We start from the raw sequence: 16,060 nt of genomic DNA on the forward strand, positions 1-16,060 counted from the left end.
CTAATCCTATGAAAATAAGTTCAATTTGGCACTTCCGTGAGCTTCTCATGATACTATTTTTTGATTGGTTCACCGGTAAGATCGGAAGAGCCAATCAAGGATTTGAACTTGGTGAAGCTAGCATATGTGTGGGGGACTTTGGACATAATGTTTGTATGCGTGTGTGAGACGTAAGCGTAGAGGAAACATGTGTCTTTTTAAAGACATGGATGGTAGGAGTTTGCACACAGAGATACTAACTACTAGCCACGTCATTTTTGCAATCTAATGGCTTAACTACAACCGCTGCAAGGCTCACAGATCAATGTGCCAAGCGGGGCATATGTCTTATCTTCATGCAATGAATAGGGATCGATATCACGTATTAGCTAGGATGCATTTTTATGGTAAGAGTACACACGTTAGGTGAACGACCACGGGTAGTAAGCTACATTTAACTCGTACTTAAAATTTCAGAACAGGTTTTTTTTTAGATAAGGGAGCAGAAAGCCCCAGCTTCTGCATCAATTGATGCACACGGTCATTTATTAAAAAATCCAAGGTATATCAAGTACGAGTATAGAAAAAACAAAAAAAATACAGTCATGGATCTGACATGGTTGCGACATGAATCAACCATCGGAACAAATGACACATAACTAGGCTAGCCATATTCTATCATATTACTGTGTCGCCATCCAGTAGCCCGGAAATAGAAATCCTGAGTAACCACCAGCAGCCGGTTGCACCCAGTACCCATATCCTTGCGCTGGTCCTCCGGGAGCAGGAAAGCCCATAACTGGATCCAGTGCATAGCTCGATGAATAACCTGCAAAAATTTAGTACCCATTTGATTATTAAAAATGTTATCGTTTCTAGTTTTCCAAATTGTCCATCATATAGCAGAAATCTCAATCCGAATTTTATTTTTATCTTTCTTGGGAACTCCATACAACCAGTTTCCAAACATATTATTAATATTTGCAGGTGGAGGAATGTTGTAAGCAAAGTAAATCATCCTCCAAACGATCGTAACAAAAGGACATGCAAGGAACAAATGATAAACAGTTTCATTAGCATCACAAAAACAACACTTTTGAGACCCCGTCCACCTACGCTTTGCCAAATTGTCCTTAGTAAGTAGAACCTTATTATTAAGGAACCACATGAAGATTTTATGCATTTTTGAGCAGCTCTCTGGATTAAAGATTAACTTTCATTAGGTGATTCTTTATAACTTCTGCCACAAAACGTATGCCTGAACTCATTAACAAAGCTTCATTGGCCAAATGGTTTTGGAAACTTGAAATGAAATATGGGATGTGACAAAATAATCACTATATATTAAGAGAACTAATACATAGGCTAGTGGTTAGACATGCAGTGGCACTTCCAGCCGGCCAGGGTTCCTAATCCTGTCTAGGACGAATTCTGCTTGCCTCACCACTCTTAAAAAACATCACCATGGGCTCTCCCCATGAGATTCAATATATTAAAGACATACTTTCCGTTTTGATTTTTTTTTCAGTTTTCTTCGGTTTATTAGCAGTGAATAATGATTTATGTAAGTCATGGAACGCCCCATTTTGGAGTCTGACGAGTCCTGCCCTGGCGGAGGTCGACCTTTTCGATACCTTCGGCATAGCGAGCCACATCATGCACTGCAAACTTCAGGCAATGAACTGCTGGAGTTCTTGTGGGTGCCCAGTTTCAATATTACTCGATGAACAATGTAATATTAGAGACGAGAAATTATTCCTGTGTACCGCAACCAGATAATAAGCATTTAGCCCAAAACGCAAATTGTAGGTAGCCAGACACCGAGGCTGCATTACTCATCCCGTGCAGAAAAAGCATTGTTGGCATTCACCAACATGAGCCTGTTTCTAATTCGGGGCATTGCTAAACTGTTTTCACATGAGGGTTTAGGCTCTAGGAATTACACAAAATATGGTTTTATTTATCATTAATTTTGCTCGTTCAGCAACATAATTATTTTATTTTAGAGAAATCTTAATAGGGTACAAGAACAGTTTTGTACAAACTTGTCATTAGGAGAGCAAGCATTCGAACATGTTGGGGTGTAGCCATCATTGGCTAAGGGCATGTACAATGGTGATATCTTAGCAATGCCACGTATGATAAATGCTGATGTGGAGGAAAGAGAAAGTCAAAAAAAGAATGTGCCTTCTCTTAGCTAAGAGATCACAATCTCTCTCACCACATATTTAGGATGTCTCGTTACTAAAGATAAGACTAAAAAATAACCCATTGTACATCATGTTTTACTGTTATATCTAAATTACATGGCAGAGTTAAGATAAGACGGTCTTATTAACCATTGCACATGCCCTAACATCAACACTGCGCCTTGGGATGCAAACTTTATTCTTCACCACTCGGACAAGCTTACACTGCCGAGAGATCATAAGCTATGGTTTCGCCTGATTTCCTAGTGCCTCCTAATCTGATGAAAATAAGCTTCATTTCGCACTTCCTTGAGCTTCTCATGATACTGTTTATTTACTGGTTGACCAGGAAGATCGAGGAAGAACCGACCTATTGAACTCTGTGAAGCTGCTCTACGAGGTAGGGGGCGGGGGGGCTTTGGAAGCAAAATTGGGACACATGTATGGGCGTATGGCTAAGAGACATGGATGACAGGAGTTCACGGGGCGATATTAACTTATTAGCCACGTCATCACAATATAATGGATTAGCTAGAGTGGTTACAACTGCTCCAAGGATCATTTATCATATGTGAAAATAGATTAATCCCGGTGACTCTCAAGGGGTATATATAGACTTGTAGTATAAGATGGTTGAGAGTCCTATGTCTATCCTAACTCGTATCTGTAATCTAACAAGTATCTCATACACCGAACCTCCAATCATGCATGGATGTTTGGGATGCCACCGGTTCATGTTTCCCTTCGCAGACATAACTGAACACTGCTCGTGGGGATGGGATGCTTCAGGGAGTTTAGTCGGCCAGTTCTGTTTATCACTCCTTCCACCATGTGCTTTTAATGTTCGCTACCACTGATGTCGCTAGGAAACTGCAGGATATGTTGCGCTGCGAAATCTTCACGGGGCTCTCGCTCCGCCAGCACTGCAACGATCCTTGGTATTCTCTCCATAGTCGCCGAGTTTGAAGCTTCAATGGGATGCCAACAGCAGATGCCGTGTTTAGAGTAGAAAACTATATGGCCAGAGGAAAGCATGTTTGCATCGTTACCCAGGAGACGAGCAGTGGAGCTGCTCTGTTTACATGATCAATCGAGATACTTCAAAGTAACAAAGTCCAATTCACCAACCTATTGGTGCGCATATGCTTCAAAGTAACGAATCTGACGGTGAACAATAGAATGGTCCACAGCAGGAAGCAGAGATAGTGCTCTTGGTTTTCAAAAATATTTAAAAGTTATATATCTGCATTTCAAAAAATCGTCACATTTATTCCATGAATACATACACATGTTCTGAATACTCGTGCACAGTTTTGATAGAAAATGCATTATATTTTGAGCTACCAGAAAAAAAAAATTTGTGGCTACGTATAGGACAGATATTCGTCAGAAATTTGTCTTTTTTGTACAGCTTAAAATACAACATATTTTTCTCCCAAATTCATACCGTATCTTCGGAATGTTTATATGTATGTGGATATTTAATTTCAATTATTTTGGAATTCAAAAAATATAATTTTTAAAAAGTAGGCTGGTGCTCATGTGTCAAACACACTTTTCGTCCATAGCTCTACAAGTGATAAGCGTAAATCTGGTCATAGTCCAACATCCGATCCTGTTTCAGGTCGTACATCACAATAGCAAAACAACACACAAATTGCAGTGGAGGCCCTGGTGTTATTGACAATAGAAATTTGGGTCCAGTATCTAAACCAGATGTGCAGTACATTACAAAAATCAAACCACACGCATTAAGTAATGCAGTAGGACGGCTGGGTGTAAACTCTTTTGAAGTTTATCGAAAAAAAGTACTGCAATAGTTTTACAAGTCAGAAGCACAAGCACAAGCACAAGCACAAGCACAGAAACAAACAAAGGAATAGAAGAGTACAACAATTTCTTCATCCGAGGCTAGCCCAACTCCCATGTTTAATTATTTATCTTCTCATGCGCACACATGAACAATCTATGTCACAAGGTAGATGATCCACCCAAACCTAATCAAACCAAACTGAGTTTGAAACAGACTGCACCGGAACTTCCACGGCCACCATGGCAGCGAAGGCGAGATGATGCAGTTAACACACAAGACAAGCAAAACAACTAGCAGGTAAGTAAGCTTACTGGGCAGTGGGCACACACAAATCGATCAATCATGAGGTCTCTCAGGAGCACAACTGCACACTGGGACGGGACAGGACGGGTGGTCAGGGACGGCATGGATGAGGAAACCAGAGCGATTGAACTACCTGCAAGACAGGAGGGCAGTCAGTCCAGGCAAACCATGTGTACATGTCCGTTATGTCTGTACGTGGTAAGAGAATTCGACCGTTAGACACTAGGAGAGATAGGTAACTGAATCCAGCCAGGTGTATATCGATGTAATTGACTCTAGGTACATATACTGTATGTAACAAATGAATGACGTGTAGCGAGAAATAAAAAAAACTTTGGGTATACCGCAGAACAGACAGGATGGACGAATATTGTCTGGCAAGTAGATCAATTAAAGATGCAGGATTGATCAGCCTCAACTCACCTGAGCAGGGAGCCTCTGGCCAGCCGCTTCTTGTGGTAAGCCGAATGGGTCGGCTTGTACAGGGAAGGGTGGTGATTGGCCTCCAGCCCATCCCAGTCTAGGCTGTCCCACCATTCCTTCTCGCAGTCCACCTTTGGGGGCTCGGTGTAGTAGCTGACAGCCGGCAGGCGCTTGAGGCTCCAGCAGCCTCTGATCTTGACAGTTTTGAGCATGGGAGCAGTCAGCTTGAGCCCGCAGATGTGCTGCAGCTTGGGGAGTTCGCACAGGTGGATGCGCTCCAGCCAGAACATTTCCAGTGACTGCCCTTGGGTCTCATTGTGCATATACAATGGGAATATCTCAGTGAGATCACCACAGTACACGATCTCTATGGTCCGCAAGCTGTAGCTCATATGTACCTGTACAGGGAGTACATGTACGAGCCTGGGGCAGTAGTCCAGATGCAAGAATCCCAGGTCATGGAAAGAGTAATATGCATCAGGGTGAGTTGTTGCGGTAGACCAGCTCCAGACGTAGCATGCCGTCAGGAGTTGGGAAGCCCAGAATGTTCTCAGGTTGGGGAATTGGCACCCGTGCACATTCTTGCTGCCCTTGGGAGTTCTGAAGACTGTGTGTATCTTGGGGCACCTCTCGACTCGGCACCATCTTAGATCAGACCATGAGTCTTCTGAAGGTGCATCAATACTGGTGACCGAGGAGCTATTGTAAACGTGTAATGATGTGACAAGAGGATATATGAGGTCAGGAAAATCAGGAAACACAGGAAATGATGAGCCGACACTACCACCACTTTCATATTGCGCCGCCCAGAAAGCATCCGCCAGGAGTTCAATACTTGCAGTATCCTGCAAGGGTTTCCCTGCAAAATAGGCATCCCCTAAGGGTTCCCTGTGCTGTTCGTTAACGATCATCTCTATGATACAGGTCTGGTAGTCATCACCTAAATCTATCTTGGGGCAGTCCCACATCAATGTCACTGCAGATGGGGTTGGGCCATCATCCCAATCATCATATTTATTAGCCAGACCAGCCTCCGTAAAGACATCTCTGTACTTCGAGTCCACCAAAGTACTAATATGGTTGGTACGGCTGCTCATTGCTCCTTGTACGTTCCTACCACCAAGAACAGCTGCAGCACAGATATCAACATGCAAGGATCCTCTCCTTCTTAACTGGCTGTAAACTGTTTCAAATTTCTCTCTTAAATCCTCTATGACGGGCAAAAGCGACCTAAGGAGCCTTGCATCTGTCAGAGAAATCCGCCATCTATTGAAGTATTTCTCTTTCTGCTCCTTGAGGGATTTGTGGCGATATGGATGAGGATGTAGTGCTTTTCCTTTGTGAACTACTGATGATGATCTTGTGGAAGCAGAGTCAGGTAAGTTTCTTTCCACTGCATTATCTGATTCTGATCGGGAGGTGGTGCCAATACGCAGCACATCTAAAACTTGTCTACTGCCTTTTGGTGGCCACAGTACAGCACGGAGCTCCTCGCAGCCTAACAGAAGGAACCTCTTCAGATTCAGGCAGCACGTTGCGCCAAGGTCAATTGTCTTCAACGTTGTACCCGAGAGGTCCAGCTCCTCGAGGCCCTTCAACAATCCTCTCAACAAGACATTCTTCAGTTGGGAAAAGCCCTGCAAAGAGATCTTTTCTAGCCCATCCGACCCATCAACAACGACGCTCTTGAGTCGACTGCAAAGAGATAATAAGCTCATTCCTCGTCGTTTGGTTTTATTTCCTGAAAATTCAAGAATCTCCATCTGCTCCATCTCCGAGAACAAGCTGCTCTCATAATTGCAGCAGGTAGACTTTGTTACCCGGAGCTTGCAGATGTTACGCAGACGTCCACGTAAATGGCTCATGTCCCAGTTCTCAGCTCCCATTATGTTTAGCTCAATGAGCTGAGTCATGAGGTCCATCATCTGTGCAGACAAGATCCAATCCATGTCCATGTAGCGCAAGTCAAGTATCCACAGGCTTTGGAAGCACGCCCACACCCTGGTGGAATCATTCCCTTCTTCTGCACATATGTTTCGTTGCAAGTTCTTGCAACGGTCTAGACATAGAAATCTAAGGCTGTGGCAGTACAGAAATGGAGGTAATAAGAAACTGAAGGCACACTGCGACAGTTTTATCACACTAAGCTTGTCTGAATTCTGAAACATGTTGTTAGGAATAATCCCAACTGGGTTTAGTACAAATCCACAACTGGCTGTTGAAATCCAGTATGGTCTGAGGTTGGCATACTTTTTCATGTGAGACTTATGAAGGCCCTCTTCTTTGGCTTCTTGTCGGGACAACTTGTCTATACACAATTCCAAGTCTTCGTGAAGAGCATTTCCCAACCGCCACTGTTCCTGCTGTATGATCCCATCACATATCCAAAAGTTGGAAGCATGAAAAGCCCAATCATAGTCAATGATGTTTTGGCCCATGTAACTCCGTTCCAAAATATAAGAGAAGCACTCAACAACCATTGCAGGATCAATGCCATGCTTGCAGGAAACTTGTTCAGCCTCTTCACGCAATAGATAGGACCAGAGATCTTGTGGATCTCTCTCGAAGGGAGAAGCTGAGATAAGAACATCTGCCATGTTGTTCTTCACAACCATGTCTCGCAGCCTGGGGTCGAGCCTAAACCTGCCCTGGAAGGTCCATAGCATCTTGTTGCCCAGATACCCATAACGGGAAAGACTGAGGTTAAGACCTAGGTTAAATATATCAATTTCCTCGTTGTGTCCATTGTGAAGAATCAGAAGAAACCTGCGGCTTTCCATGGTCCTATGGATCTTTGATGTGACCTCTTGTATCTCAATTCGAGTACCTTGATCAATAATACCATTGAAATCATCATCCTCGTCTTGCTTGTCAAACTCCTTCATCACCCAACTCGGAAGCTCCAACTGCTCTGTGATTTCCCTCTGCAATGCTCTTCTGCTCTTCCACTTTGAGTAGTCAATGTGGATGACTTCCTCAAAATCCAGCCCTGGGGGCCTCGCTGGTTCCTTTGATGCCAGCCGTTGGGCTACGGCTCTCAGGACAGCAGACGTCCCTAGCCCGTCCCAGCCATCAAAGTAGATAGCATTCTCTCTGCTGCTAGTGTTCTTGAGTTCATCAAGTATTCGTTCAACGGCGCCATCAATGGTGTCTTCCCTGATAACCTGCATCCACATGCGCATATATCAAGCCGTAAGGTGACTATCAGTCCGAACTAGCAAATCAATTAATGATACAATGGGGATAGTGAAATATACATGATGCGGATATCTAATGAAAGTGCCAGCATACATAAATCTCTACGCACTATACACCGCAGTTGAAGCGAAGACAAAAGATGAGGAACCCGAAATCTCACAGTTTTCGCAAATGAAGCTACGATGACATGCAGAATAGAAAGAAAGGTCTTTGGTAAGTGTAATACCTCAGTGCGCATGATGGATTTGTCAGATCTGTGGATCTCCGGCCTCTACATTAATTTCAAATGGGGCTCAGGACGTAGCTCATCAACTGTCGATATTGTAACAAAGCTCCAGCTAAGTTTCTCGTCAAACCAATTTCTGTATACACACATACAAAAACAAGAGCAATTGTTAATATTATTTTTCTTGAATGTATGCGTGCCACATCACAGAATTTCTTATGGTTAAGCTTTTCCATCTTACGAAATAAATAAGTAAAGCTGTTTTATCTATATCTGAAGAAGCAAGAGATGGATGATTAGTTGCATACCTTGGCTTAGGTTGAATAATAGGTACAATCCACAGAGTAGCCAGATCGAATTCAAATATAGTTCAGGAGCACTACAAGCTGAAAAACTTAGAATGCTATATGCTGCAACATTGTGTGTACCAGAGTAGGTACAAATACGTTAGACACAACAGTAGCAAGCGCTGCTATTCCCTACACTCTTTATTTTTTCTTTTGGAAAAGCCACAACTCAATCCCTTCCTTGTAGACAGATAGCACCAGGATGTAAAGGTAAAGCCTTCGAAAGAGATAAAGATAAAAGATAAATTGCAATGCTTCCGCTCCTACTAGCACCTTACACCTTTTTCTCTGGTAAACCCACAAATGAATCCTGTGCATCTAGCTAGCTAGCTGCACGATTAAAAGATAAAGATAAAATTCTTCAAACAAGATAAAAATCCGAGACAAAGAAATATGCTTCCTCTCTCCTGCTAGTTATTGATTTTTTTTTGTCAAGTAAACTGGTAGAATAAACTGGCAGCGCATCTTGGCAAACGAAATTACTTATCCTTCTGTACGAGTTATTTAGTTGCTGAAAAAAAAAACCACAGATGTTATTGGAACATGTACTGATTCTCTTATTTCGCACAACACCATTTCAGTTATTGTTGGGGTATTGCACACAAATCTCTGTTCTAACAGGCACTGCAAAGTGAAGAGCTAGAACATAGTTCGAGGGGTGATTCGAATTCTTAATGGGCTTAGTGATAGGGACATGAGACACCACAGCGATTTTGGAAACCCAGAAAGCCTTGCCATCGCATCACCGTCGTCCAAAACCGTAGGCGCCTTGGAGCCATTTTCGACTACTATGCAGTAGGAGAAGGTAGTACAGTTATACCACCCTACATCAATTCTACTTCTCTAGCTCTACCCATAGTCTGAACTTCTAGCAGTTCCTTGATTCAAGAGGTAGAAAAGTGGGATTTGCAATTCTAGTTTACCCAACTCAATTAGTGACCACAACAATTTCCTACATGTAGACTCCTCGAGATGTTTTTTCCCCATTTTTGTGCACCAGGATCCTGATGATCTTGTGGAAGCCAGCGGGCTACTGAAACTAGAAGATTAAAACACTATTGGTTCTGCATTACCCAGCTCCATGGTCGTCACCCCTTTTTACCTTGTGCACTACAAAACTCGAATTATTTGGGAACCTTCAGGAAGCGTTCTACTGAAGCAGCAGCTGATTAAAGTACCATTTCCATGAACACTTACACGGGACTCCCCCATCGATCCGGTGGCCATCAGGCCATGGCCGCCACCGACGGTTCCGCAGTCGCCCTTCGACGCCTGTAGCCATGCTATACTCCCGGGCGAGCAGCCCACCCAGCTCAATCGTCGCCTCTGCCCACTCCGTGGTAAGGAGATCTAGATATTGCTTTGTTTCCTTGTGATTTTGTTGGGAAAAGAAGAGTGATTTTGTTGGTATGAATCGGAAGAGGCAGAGAGGACGAGAGAAATTTGAGACCGCCAGATAGATCTAGCTTTGTTTCATTGTGCTCCGGCAGATCCCAAAGCTAGAAGAGGCTGCCTGTTCTTTGATTGTCTATTATTTGCCACGTGAACACCACACGTCAGTGACAACGACAGGTGATGGTCATATGGTAAATAATAGAGATGTAAAGAAAAGTGTGGTATATTATAAAATGCTCCGCTTGTTGGAGGGGATGAGGAAGGGAGGCGCAGAAGAGATAATTTCTCTTTCTATTTTTAGCAAAGAAAAGAAACTACTATTATTAAAACTCCAACTTAAATGAGTTCATTCCAAATTTTCAAATTTCTGAATTTTGATTCAAGTCCTTTCAAGGATCATCACATGGACCTCTTGTAGCAATACATAGCCGTGGTACTAGCTACCAATCGGCATTGTTGTTAGAGCATCTTCACCGACACCCCTTAAATAGGCACCAATAGTGGCGCCGGCAGTGCCCTAGTACAGACGTAGACACCTACTCCCTAATTTAGATAGCTGTTGCACACACCAATAACCTCAATAGAATCCTCCAAAATAATTTTGAACAAACAAATATAATTAAACTGCGGAATTTTATTCAAAATTACATCACATTGAATGGAACTTGAACTTCAAACTAGAATTAAACTCTAATCTGCTGGCCATAGCTTGGGGCGCATGACGGGCCCTGTCTCGTCGTCGTTCTTCTCCTTTGTTGCCGCATGCACCCGTGCCCGTCTGCCCGCCCTTGCTTCGCGCATCTGGCGGTGGAGTATGGCAGTCGACGATGTTGGCGCTGCCCCCTCAGCGCCGCCAGCCACTGGCGAGACACCACGTTCTGCGTGAGCCTCGCTTGCTCGCGGGCGGCAACCTCGGCCTGGCGTTGAGCGTTGAGCTCAAGCATCCGCTGCCTCTTGGCCACCATGAGGAGACGACCCGCCTACTCCGTGGCCATCCACTGCCGCGAGATCTCAATGGCATGTTCGAAATTGGCGTCGTTGACGTATTTGATCTGTTCCTCCTTCAGCCGTCAAAAACGATGCGCGTTGAAGGAGGCCAGGATCGCATCCTGCTCCGGGTCAACGTGGACCTGCTACTGCTCGCCCTACTGCGCCACCTCATCCGCCGTCTTGGCTTCTGCGTCTGCTATGAACGCCTCGTTCCACTCATCGAACTAGGAGTCGCTGGAGTCGCCGAAGTTGAAGTCCGGTAGCTCGAACTCGGAGTAGGGCTGCGGCGGCTGTGGCTACGGTGGTGGTTGCGGCGTACGGCCGTTCCGACCAAGCATCGAGTACGTGGTCGCCAGCCGTCGCGGCATTGTTCTGAAGAGGAGAGCGCCGGCGGTGGAGAGGAGAGTGTCGGTGGTTGAGAGGACGGTGGTCATTAAGAGGCTAGTGCGGCGCAGGGTTGCACTAAATAGGCGGTTTTATTGGGCTCGAAGCCGCACCGACGCTTTATTGAGCGCGCCGGTGTGAGCTCAATTTTACAGCCGGCCACCAAATAACTATTGGGGCGTTATTGGGCTCACCGGTGGAGATGCTTTTACGGCTGGTCACCATGTTCTATGGGTTCATGGTAAATGGATTAATAATTTAACTTGAACGACTTTCTACCACTGCACATCTCAGCCATGCATTCATGGTAAGACTTTTTACCCTGATAAAAAGTGTTTTGGTGTGCTGCTCGTTGAATTCCGATCTGGCCGATGGCTCAAGTTAATATCATGCCCAGCAGTCTGACCAGATTTCTTTGCGTGGGTGCGCGCTGATTTGAGTGGAGCATGTAAATTAACTCACGGTAGAAAGAGTTAAATACATCTACAGTCCTTGTACTTGTCACACTGGCGCAATTTAGTCCTTCTATTGTCAAACTGCAGAATCGTTGGCGTTAAGTTGCTGATTTGATACAGTTTCGTCCTTAACCAGCTTTGGCGTCGAAATTACGATGACAGGAACGACACGTGGACATGGGGCCCACTGGCAGGAGGACAGATGGGCAGTAATTTTGCACTTAGCCCCTCCCGCATCTCTGTAGTAACGACTGGTTGCAGATATTTGTAGATCACCCCTCCTGAATCTTGTCTCCCCCACTCCCCGCCGATATAGCTGCATTTATTATCTGCAGCAAAGAACGAAAACTGGAAGGTGGCGGAGAGCACGGAGATGCAGTGTGAGAAGCCGGCGATCGGGTGGTTGGTTCACGGTTGGGAGAAGCCGTGTAGGCAACACCGGCGGCCGTGGCGATGGTCCCCGTCCGCCGCCATCAAGGGGAACAGCCGCCTGATTTCGGTAAGCTTCACCTCGACTCCTCCGCCGTAGTTTTAGTCGATACGAGGATGTCTTTCTCACGAGTTTACTGGATTAAAGTCGAATGTTCTGTGCTGGTACATCGATTGTTCATAATGGAAGAAATAAAGTTAGGGGTTTTCTCTGATTTTGGAACTGAATAATTCAGGGGGTTCAGAACCGATGGTTACCGAGGGTTTTCTGTGTTGTTGACTGAATAATCGAGTGGTTTATGTAGGTGGAAACAACAATATCTTCACTATTATGATGTACCATGGGGGCTTTTTCGTTGGGGATGAGAAGAACAGAGGTTATTTGGATGGAAAAGCAGCATGGTTTGACTACTGTGATGTCAATTCTCAGTAAATTGCCGCGATTTATGATATTGTTGAGCAACTGGGATATGAAGCTGCTGCTAGGGTGAGGTTGTACTGGTGTTTGCCTGGTAAGATTCTAGGTGATCAAGGCGCTCTTCGGTTCATCTGGCAAGACAATGATGCTGCAGCTATTGGTAACAGTGTGAAGGATGGCAACAATTTTGTTGTCATTTACATTCACCATGACGATACTCTGGGATCATTTGATCTTGATGATGTAGCAGCATATGCACACAACAGGAGCAAGGGGGAAGTGGCCAAGTGTATGATGTTCCAGTGAGAAGAATGAGAGGCAGAGGCAGAGGTAGAGAGTATATTGACCTTGGTGATGACAGTGGTGGTGCCTCAGATGTTGAAGATGAAGATTATGAACCAGAGCTAGTTGATAGTGACTATGATATATCAGGAGATGATGATGACCTTCTAGAGGACCAACTAATGGAAGATGTCAAGAAGAAATGCAGAGATTTTGACATTGGTTTGAAGGAGAAATGGAAGGAACTTGTAGAAGATTCTGATGAAGATGTGTAGTTACAAGAACCAGATTTAGATGATGAAGCTATTAAGTACAACTTCCTTGCATTTGGTGAAGAAGATATGGCTAATCCAACTTTTAGGACAAGGCAGACATTTGCTAGCATTGAAATCCTTAGGCAGGCCATAAAAGACCAAGCATCGAGTACGTGGTCGTCAGTCGTCGCGGCATTGTTCTAAAGAGAGGAGAGCGCCGGTGGTGGAGAGGAGAGCGTCGGTGGATGAGAGAACGGTGGTCATGGAGAGGCTAGTGCGGCGTAGGGTTGCACTAAATAGGTGGTTTTATTGGGCTCGAAGCCGCACCAACGCTTTATTGAGCGCGCCGGTGTGAGCCCAATTTTACGGCCGACCACCAAATAAATATTGGGGCGTTATTGGGCTCACCGGTGGAGATGCTTTTACGGCTGGTCACCATGTTCTATGGGTTCCTGGTAAATGGATTAATAATTTAATTTGAAAGACTTCCTACCAACTTATCGAATTTCTGAAATTTGATCCATCACATGGACCTCTTGTAGAAATAGTACATCCATGGTACTAGTTACCGGTTGGCATTTTTGTTATATGTGAGCAACCGGGTTTATCGCAACCCATGTAGCTCTGGTTACTAAATATTTGGATATAATTTTTTAGTCAAAAAATTAAATTTTAATTTGAAAGAGTTAGTCGGGGGTTACCAACTTACCGGAGCCCTCTGATGTAAGACCTGGCACAGACATTCAAAACCAGAGAGGGCCGCAGCTATCTAAAAGTATAATTGGGGAGGTATAGTGGAGTTACCACTGCACATCTCGGCCATGCATTCATGGTAAGACTTTTTACCCTGATAAAAAGTGTTTTGGCTTGCTGCTCGTTGAATTCCGATCTGGCCGATGGCTCCAGTTAATCTCAGCCCAGCCAGCAGTGTCTGACCAGATTTCTTTGCGGGGGAGCGCGCTGATTTGAGTGGAGCTGTAAATTAACGCCCGGTAGAAACCCTAGAGCCAATTGCCGCAGCCACCACCAACCCAATGGCTCTCCTCCCTCAAACCCCTCCCACGTCCTTCTCTTCCCCAATGTTCTCGCCATGTTGCTGCTCGAGCTAGCTCGGCCTCGCCTGCTCCTCCTCCACCACGTCTCACTTTCTCGTGTATGCTGGCCGGTGGAGCTCACGTTTGCTCGAAATGAGACGTCGTACACGGCCATAGAGACGAAGGAGGCGACCTCTCGTGTCGCTGCTGCTCCGACTCTTCATCCTCATCAGCATGCGGCTGCCCCTTTCTGAGATGGTTCGAAATCCGGCACTGCTGGTACACTATTGTTGTAAAGGATTCTATGAGTTGGACCGGGACTCAATATGGATTCTACCCGATTGGGATTCATAGTGGGATTTAGATCGATACGGTGATGTAAGATCGTTAAGTCGTAGGATTTCGGTAGTAGGATCGGGATTCTGACTACCTTGTATACCGTGAATATATTTTTGAACTTTGATGACAATTTTTTCTAATAAAGGATGTTTTAGTACTTTAAAGGTTTACGAATTATTTTTATTGCAATCTAAACAAATAATTGCAACATGGTGAACATTCTTTGAGACATGTATAAACAAAATTTGTAAAATTGACTAAGACTGAGCAAACTCTCGGTCGTCGTCAAAGTATTGGACACTTTCAAGAAAGAACTGCAGAACTATTGAAAAAGATGAAGAGAAGGATGCAACATGAGTACAAACAAACTCCTGCTCACTAGAGCCATATTCCGGACAGAAGTAGAGCGTGATAGTGGAGATTACATGCTTCTCACCAAATAATAAGATTGGAAAAGTAGATGAAATTAGATGAAAAAAGGTAGGGTTTCATTGTTTTTGGTCTTGTAATTAAACAGCTAATCTTGAGGCTTCATGGCCCGGAAAAGAAGGATCTCCTTGATGTTTTATAATCTGTCAGCAACATGGCAAGGCGATCGATGCCCAAAACCCAACCCGCGGTCGGCGGCAATGTCATACTCAAGTGCGGCGCAGAACACTTCATCAATGACTATAGCTTCATAGTCGCCAGATTGACTATCCTTGAGCTGTGTGCTTGGCACCGCTGCCCCTGCACGGCTCGTTGTAGGCGCTGCACACCTCATGCTTGTTGATAAACAGCTCAAACATTTCAGTCAATCCAGCCTAGACTCGTCGCTGTTAGATGTTGGACAATAGGCGCATTATCTCTGGATGGTTGATGATGAAAGCCGGTTTCACACGCGTCTCTTCCGAGAAGTGCCCAATCAGCTTGTCGAGCAGCCGCGGCATAGTCTGGGAAGGCGGGCACTTAGGGCTTGTTTGGTTGCCTTGGCTGATTTTGGGGCTCACTGGCATAATGGTGCAAGCACACTTTCCCGTTCGAAACGAGTCACAGGCCAGAATTGGCCCGTTGTTTGGTAGCTCGGGTTGCATGCATGGTTTGGGCCAAAAATGCCCTTTTGTTTGTTTGCCTGCAACCAAGCCCCAAATATCGATGGAGATGAAACTACACTTGTTTGGTATCATCCCGGCAAGCGTAAGGTCACCTCTTCTCTACAACGGGTGACCTTACCAAATATCACCTCCCATCACATGAAAATCACAGTTCATCAGTTGCACAATTACGAAGCTAGCAGTTCACGAATTCAGCCCTAGCTACTATGAATGGTAGTTCATAACGACATTTCCTAGCTACTACGAATAGTATTTTATCATCACAGAGGAGTTCAACAAAGGGGGGTCACAGGGTAGTTCAACATATGGGATCAAAGAGGGGTTCGAGAAAGAGGGGATCAAAAGAGGGGTTCTTCTTCTTCTTCACTTCTTCATTTCATTTCTACACTTGTTCTTCTCCTTCTCACATGGAGGTCTGTACTATTGTATGTTGCATTTTGCATTGGTGTGATTGTGATTGTGAATGTAGGAAACAATTGCAATGGAAAGATACACAACAATAGCGGCT

At 44.7% G+C, this 16,060-nt stretch overlaps 1 protein-coding gene across 3 annotated transcripts; it reads right to left on the bottom strand.

The window, feature by feature from the left end:
- Window positions 1–3,997: 3,997 nt before the first annotated feature.
- On the bottom strand, window positions 3,998–9,989 carry LOC127325824 (uncharacterized). 3 transcript variants are annotated; one of them, XM_051352643.2, is made up of 5 exons: window positions 9,676–9,989; window positions 8,440–9,588; window positions 8,132–8,267; window positions 4,708–7,871; window positions 3,998–4,417 (listed from the first exon to the last, which is right to left on the bottom strand). In XM_051352643.2, exons 3-5 carry the CDS (start codon window positions 8,141–8,143, stop codon window positions 4,414–4,416), a joined length of 3,180 nt encoding a protein of 1,059 aa, XP_051208603.1. In that variant the 5' UTR covers window positions 8,144–8,267; window positions 8,440–9,588; window positions 9,676–9,989; the 3' UTR covers window positions 3,998–4,413. The 3 variants fall into 3 exon arrangements, with proteins under 3 accessions (XP_051208603.1, XP_071683888.1, XP_051208604.1); XM_071827787.1 differs by having other exon boundaries at window positions 8,132–9,588; XM_051352644.2 differs by lacking the exon at window positions 3,998–4,417 and having other exon boundaries at window positions 4,704–7,871; window positions 8,132–9,588.
- Between the last annotated feature and the right edge of the window lie 6,071 nt (window positions 9,990–16,060).

The sequence above is a fragment of the Lolium perenne genome, chromosome 3 (assembly GCF_019359855.2).
Source record: "Lolium perenne isolate Kyuss_39 chromosome 3, Kyuss_2.0, whole genome shotgun sequence".
NCBI lineage: Eukaryota > Viridiplantae > Streptophyta > Magnoliopsida > Poales > Poaceae > Lolium > Lolium perenne.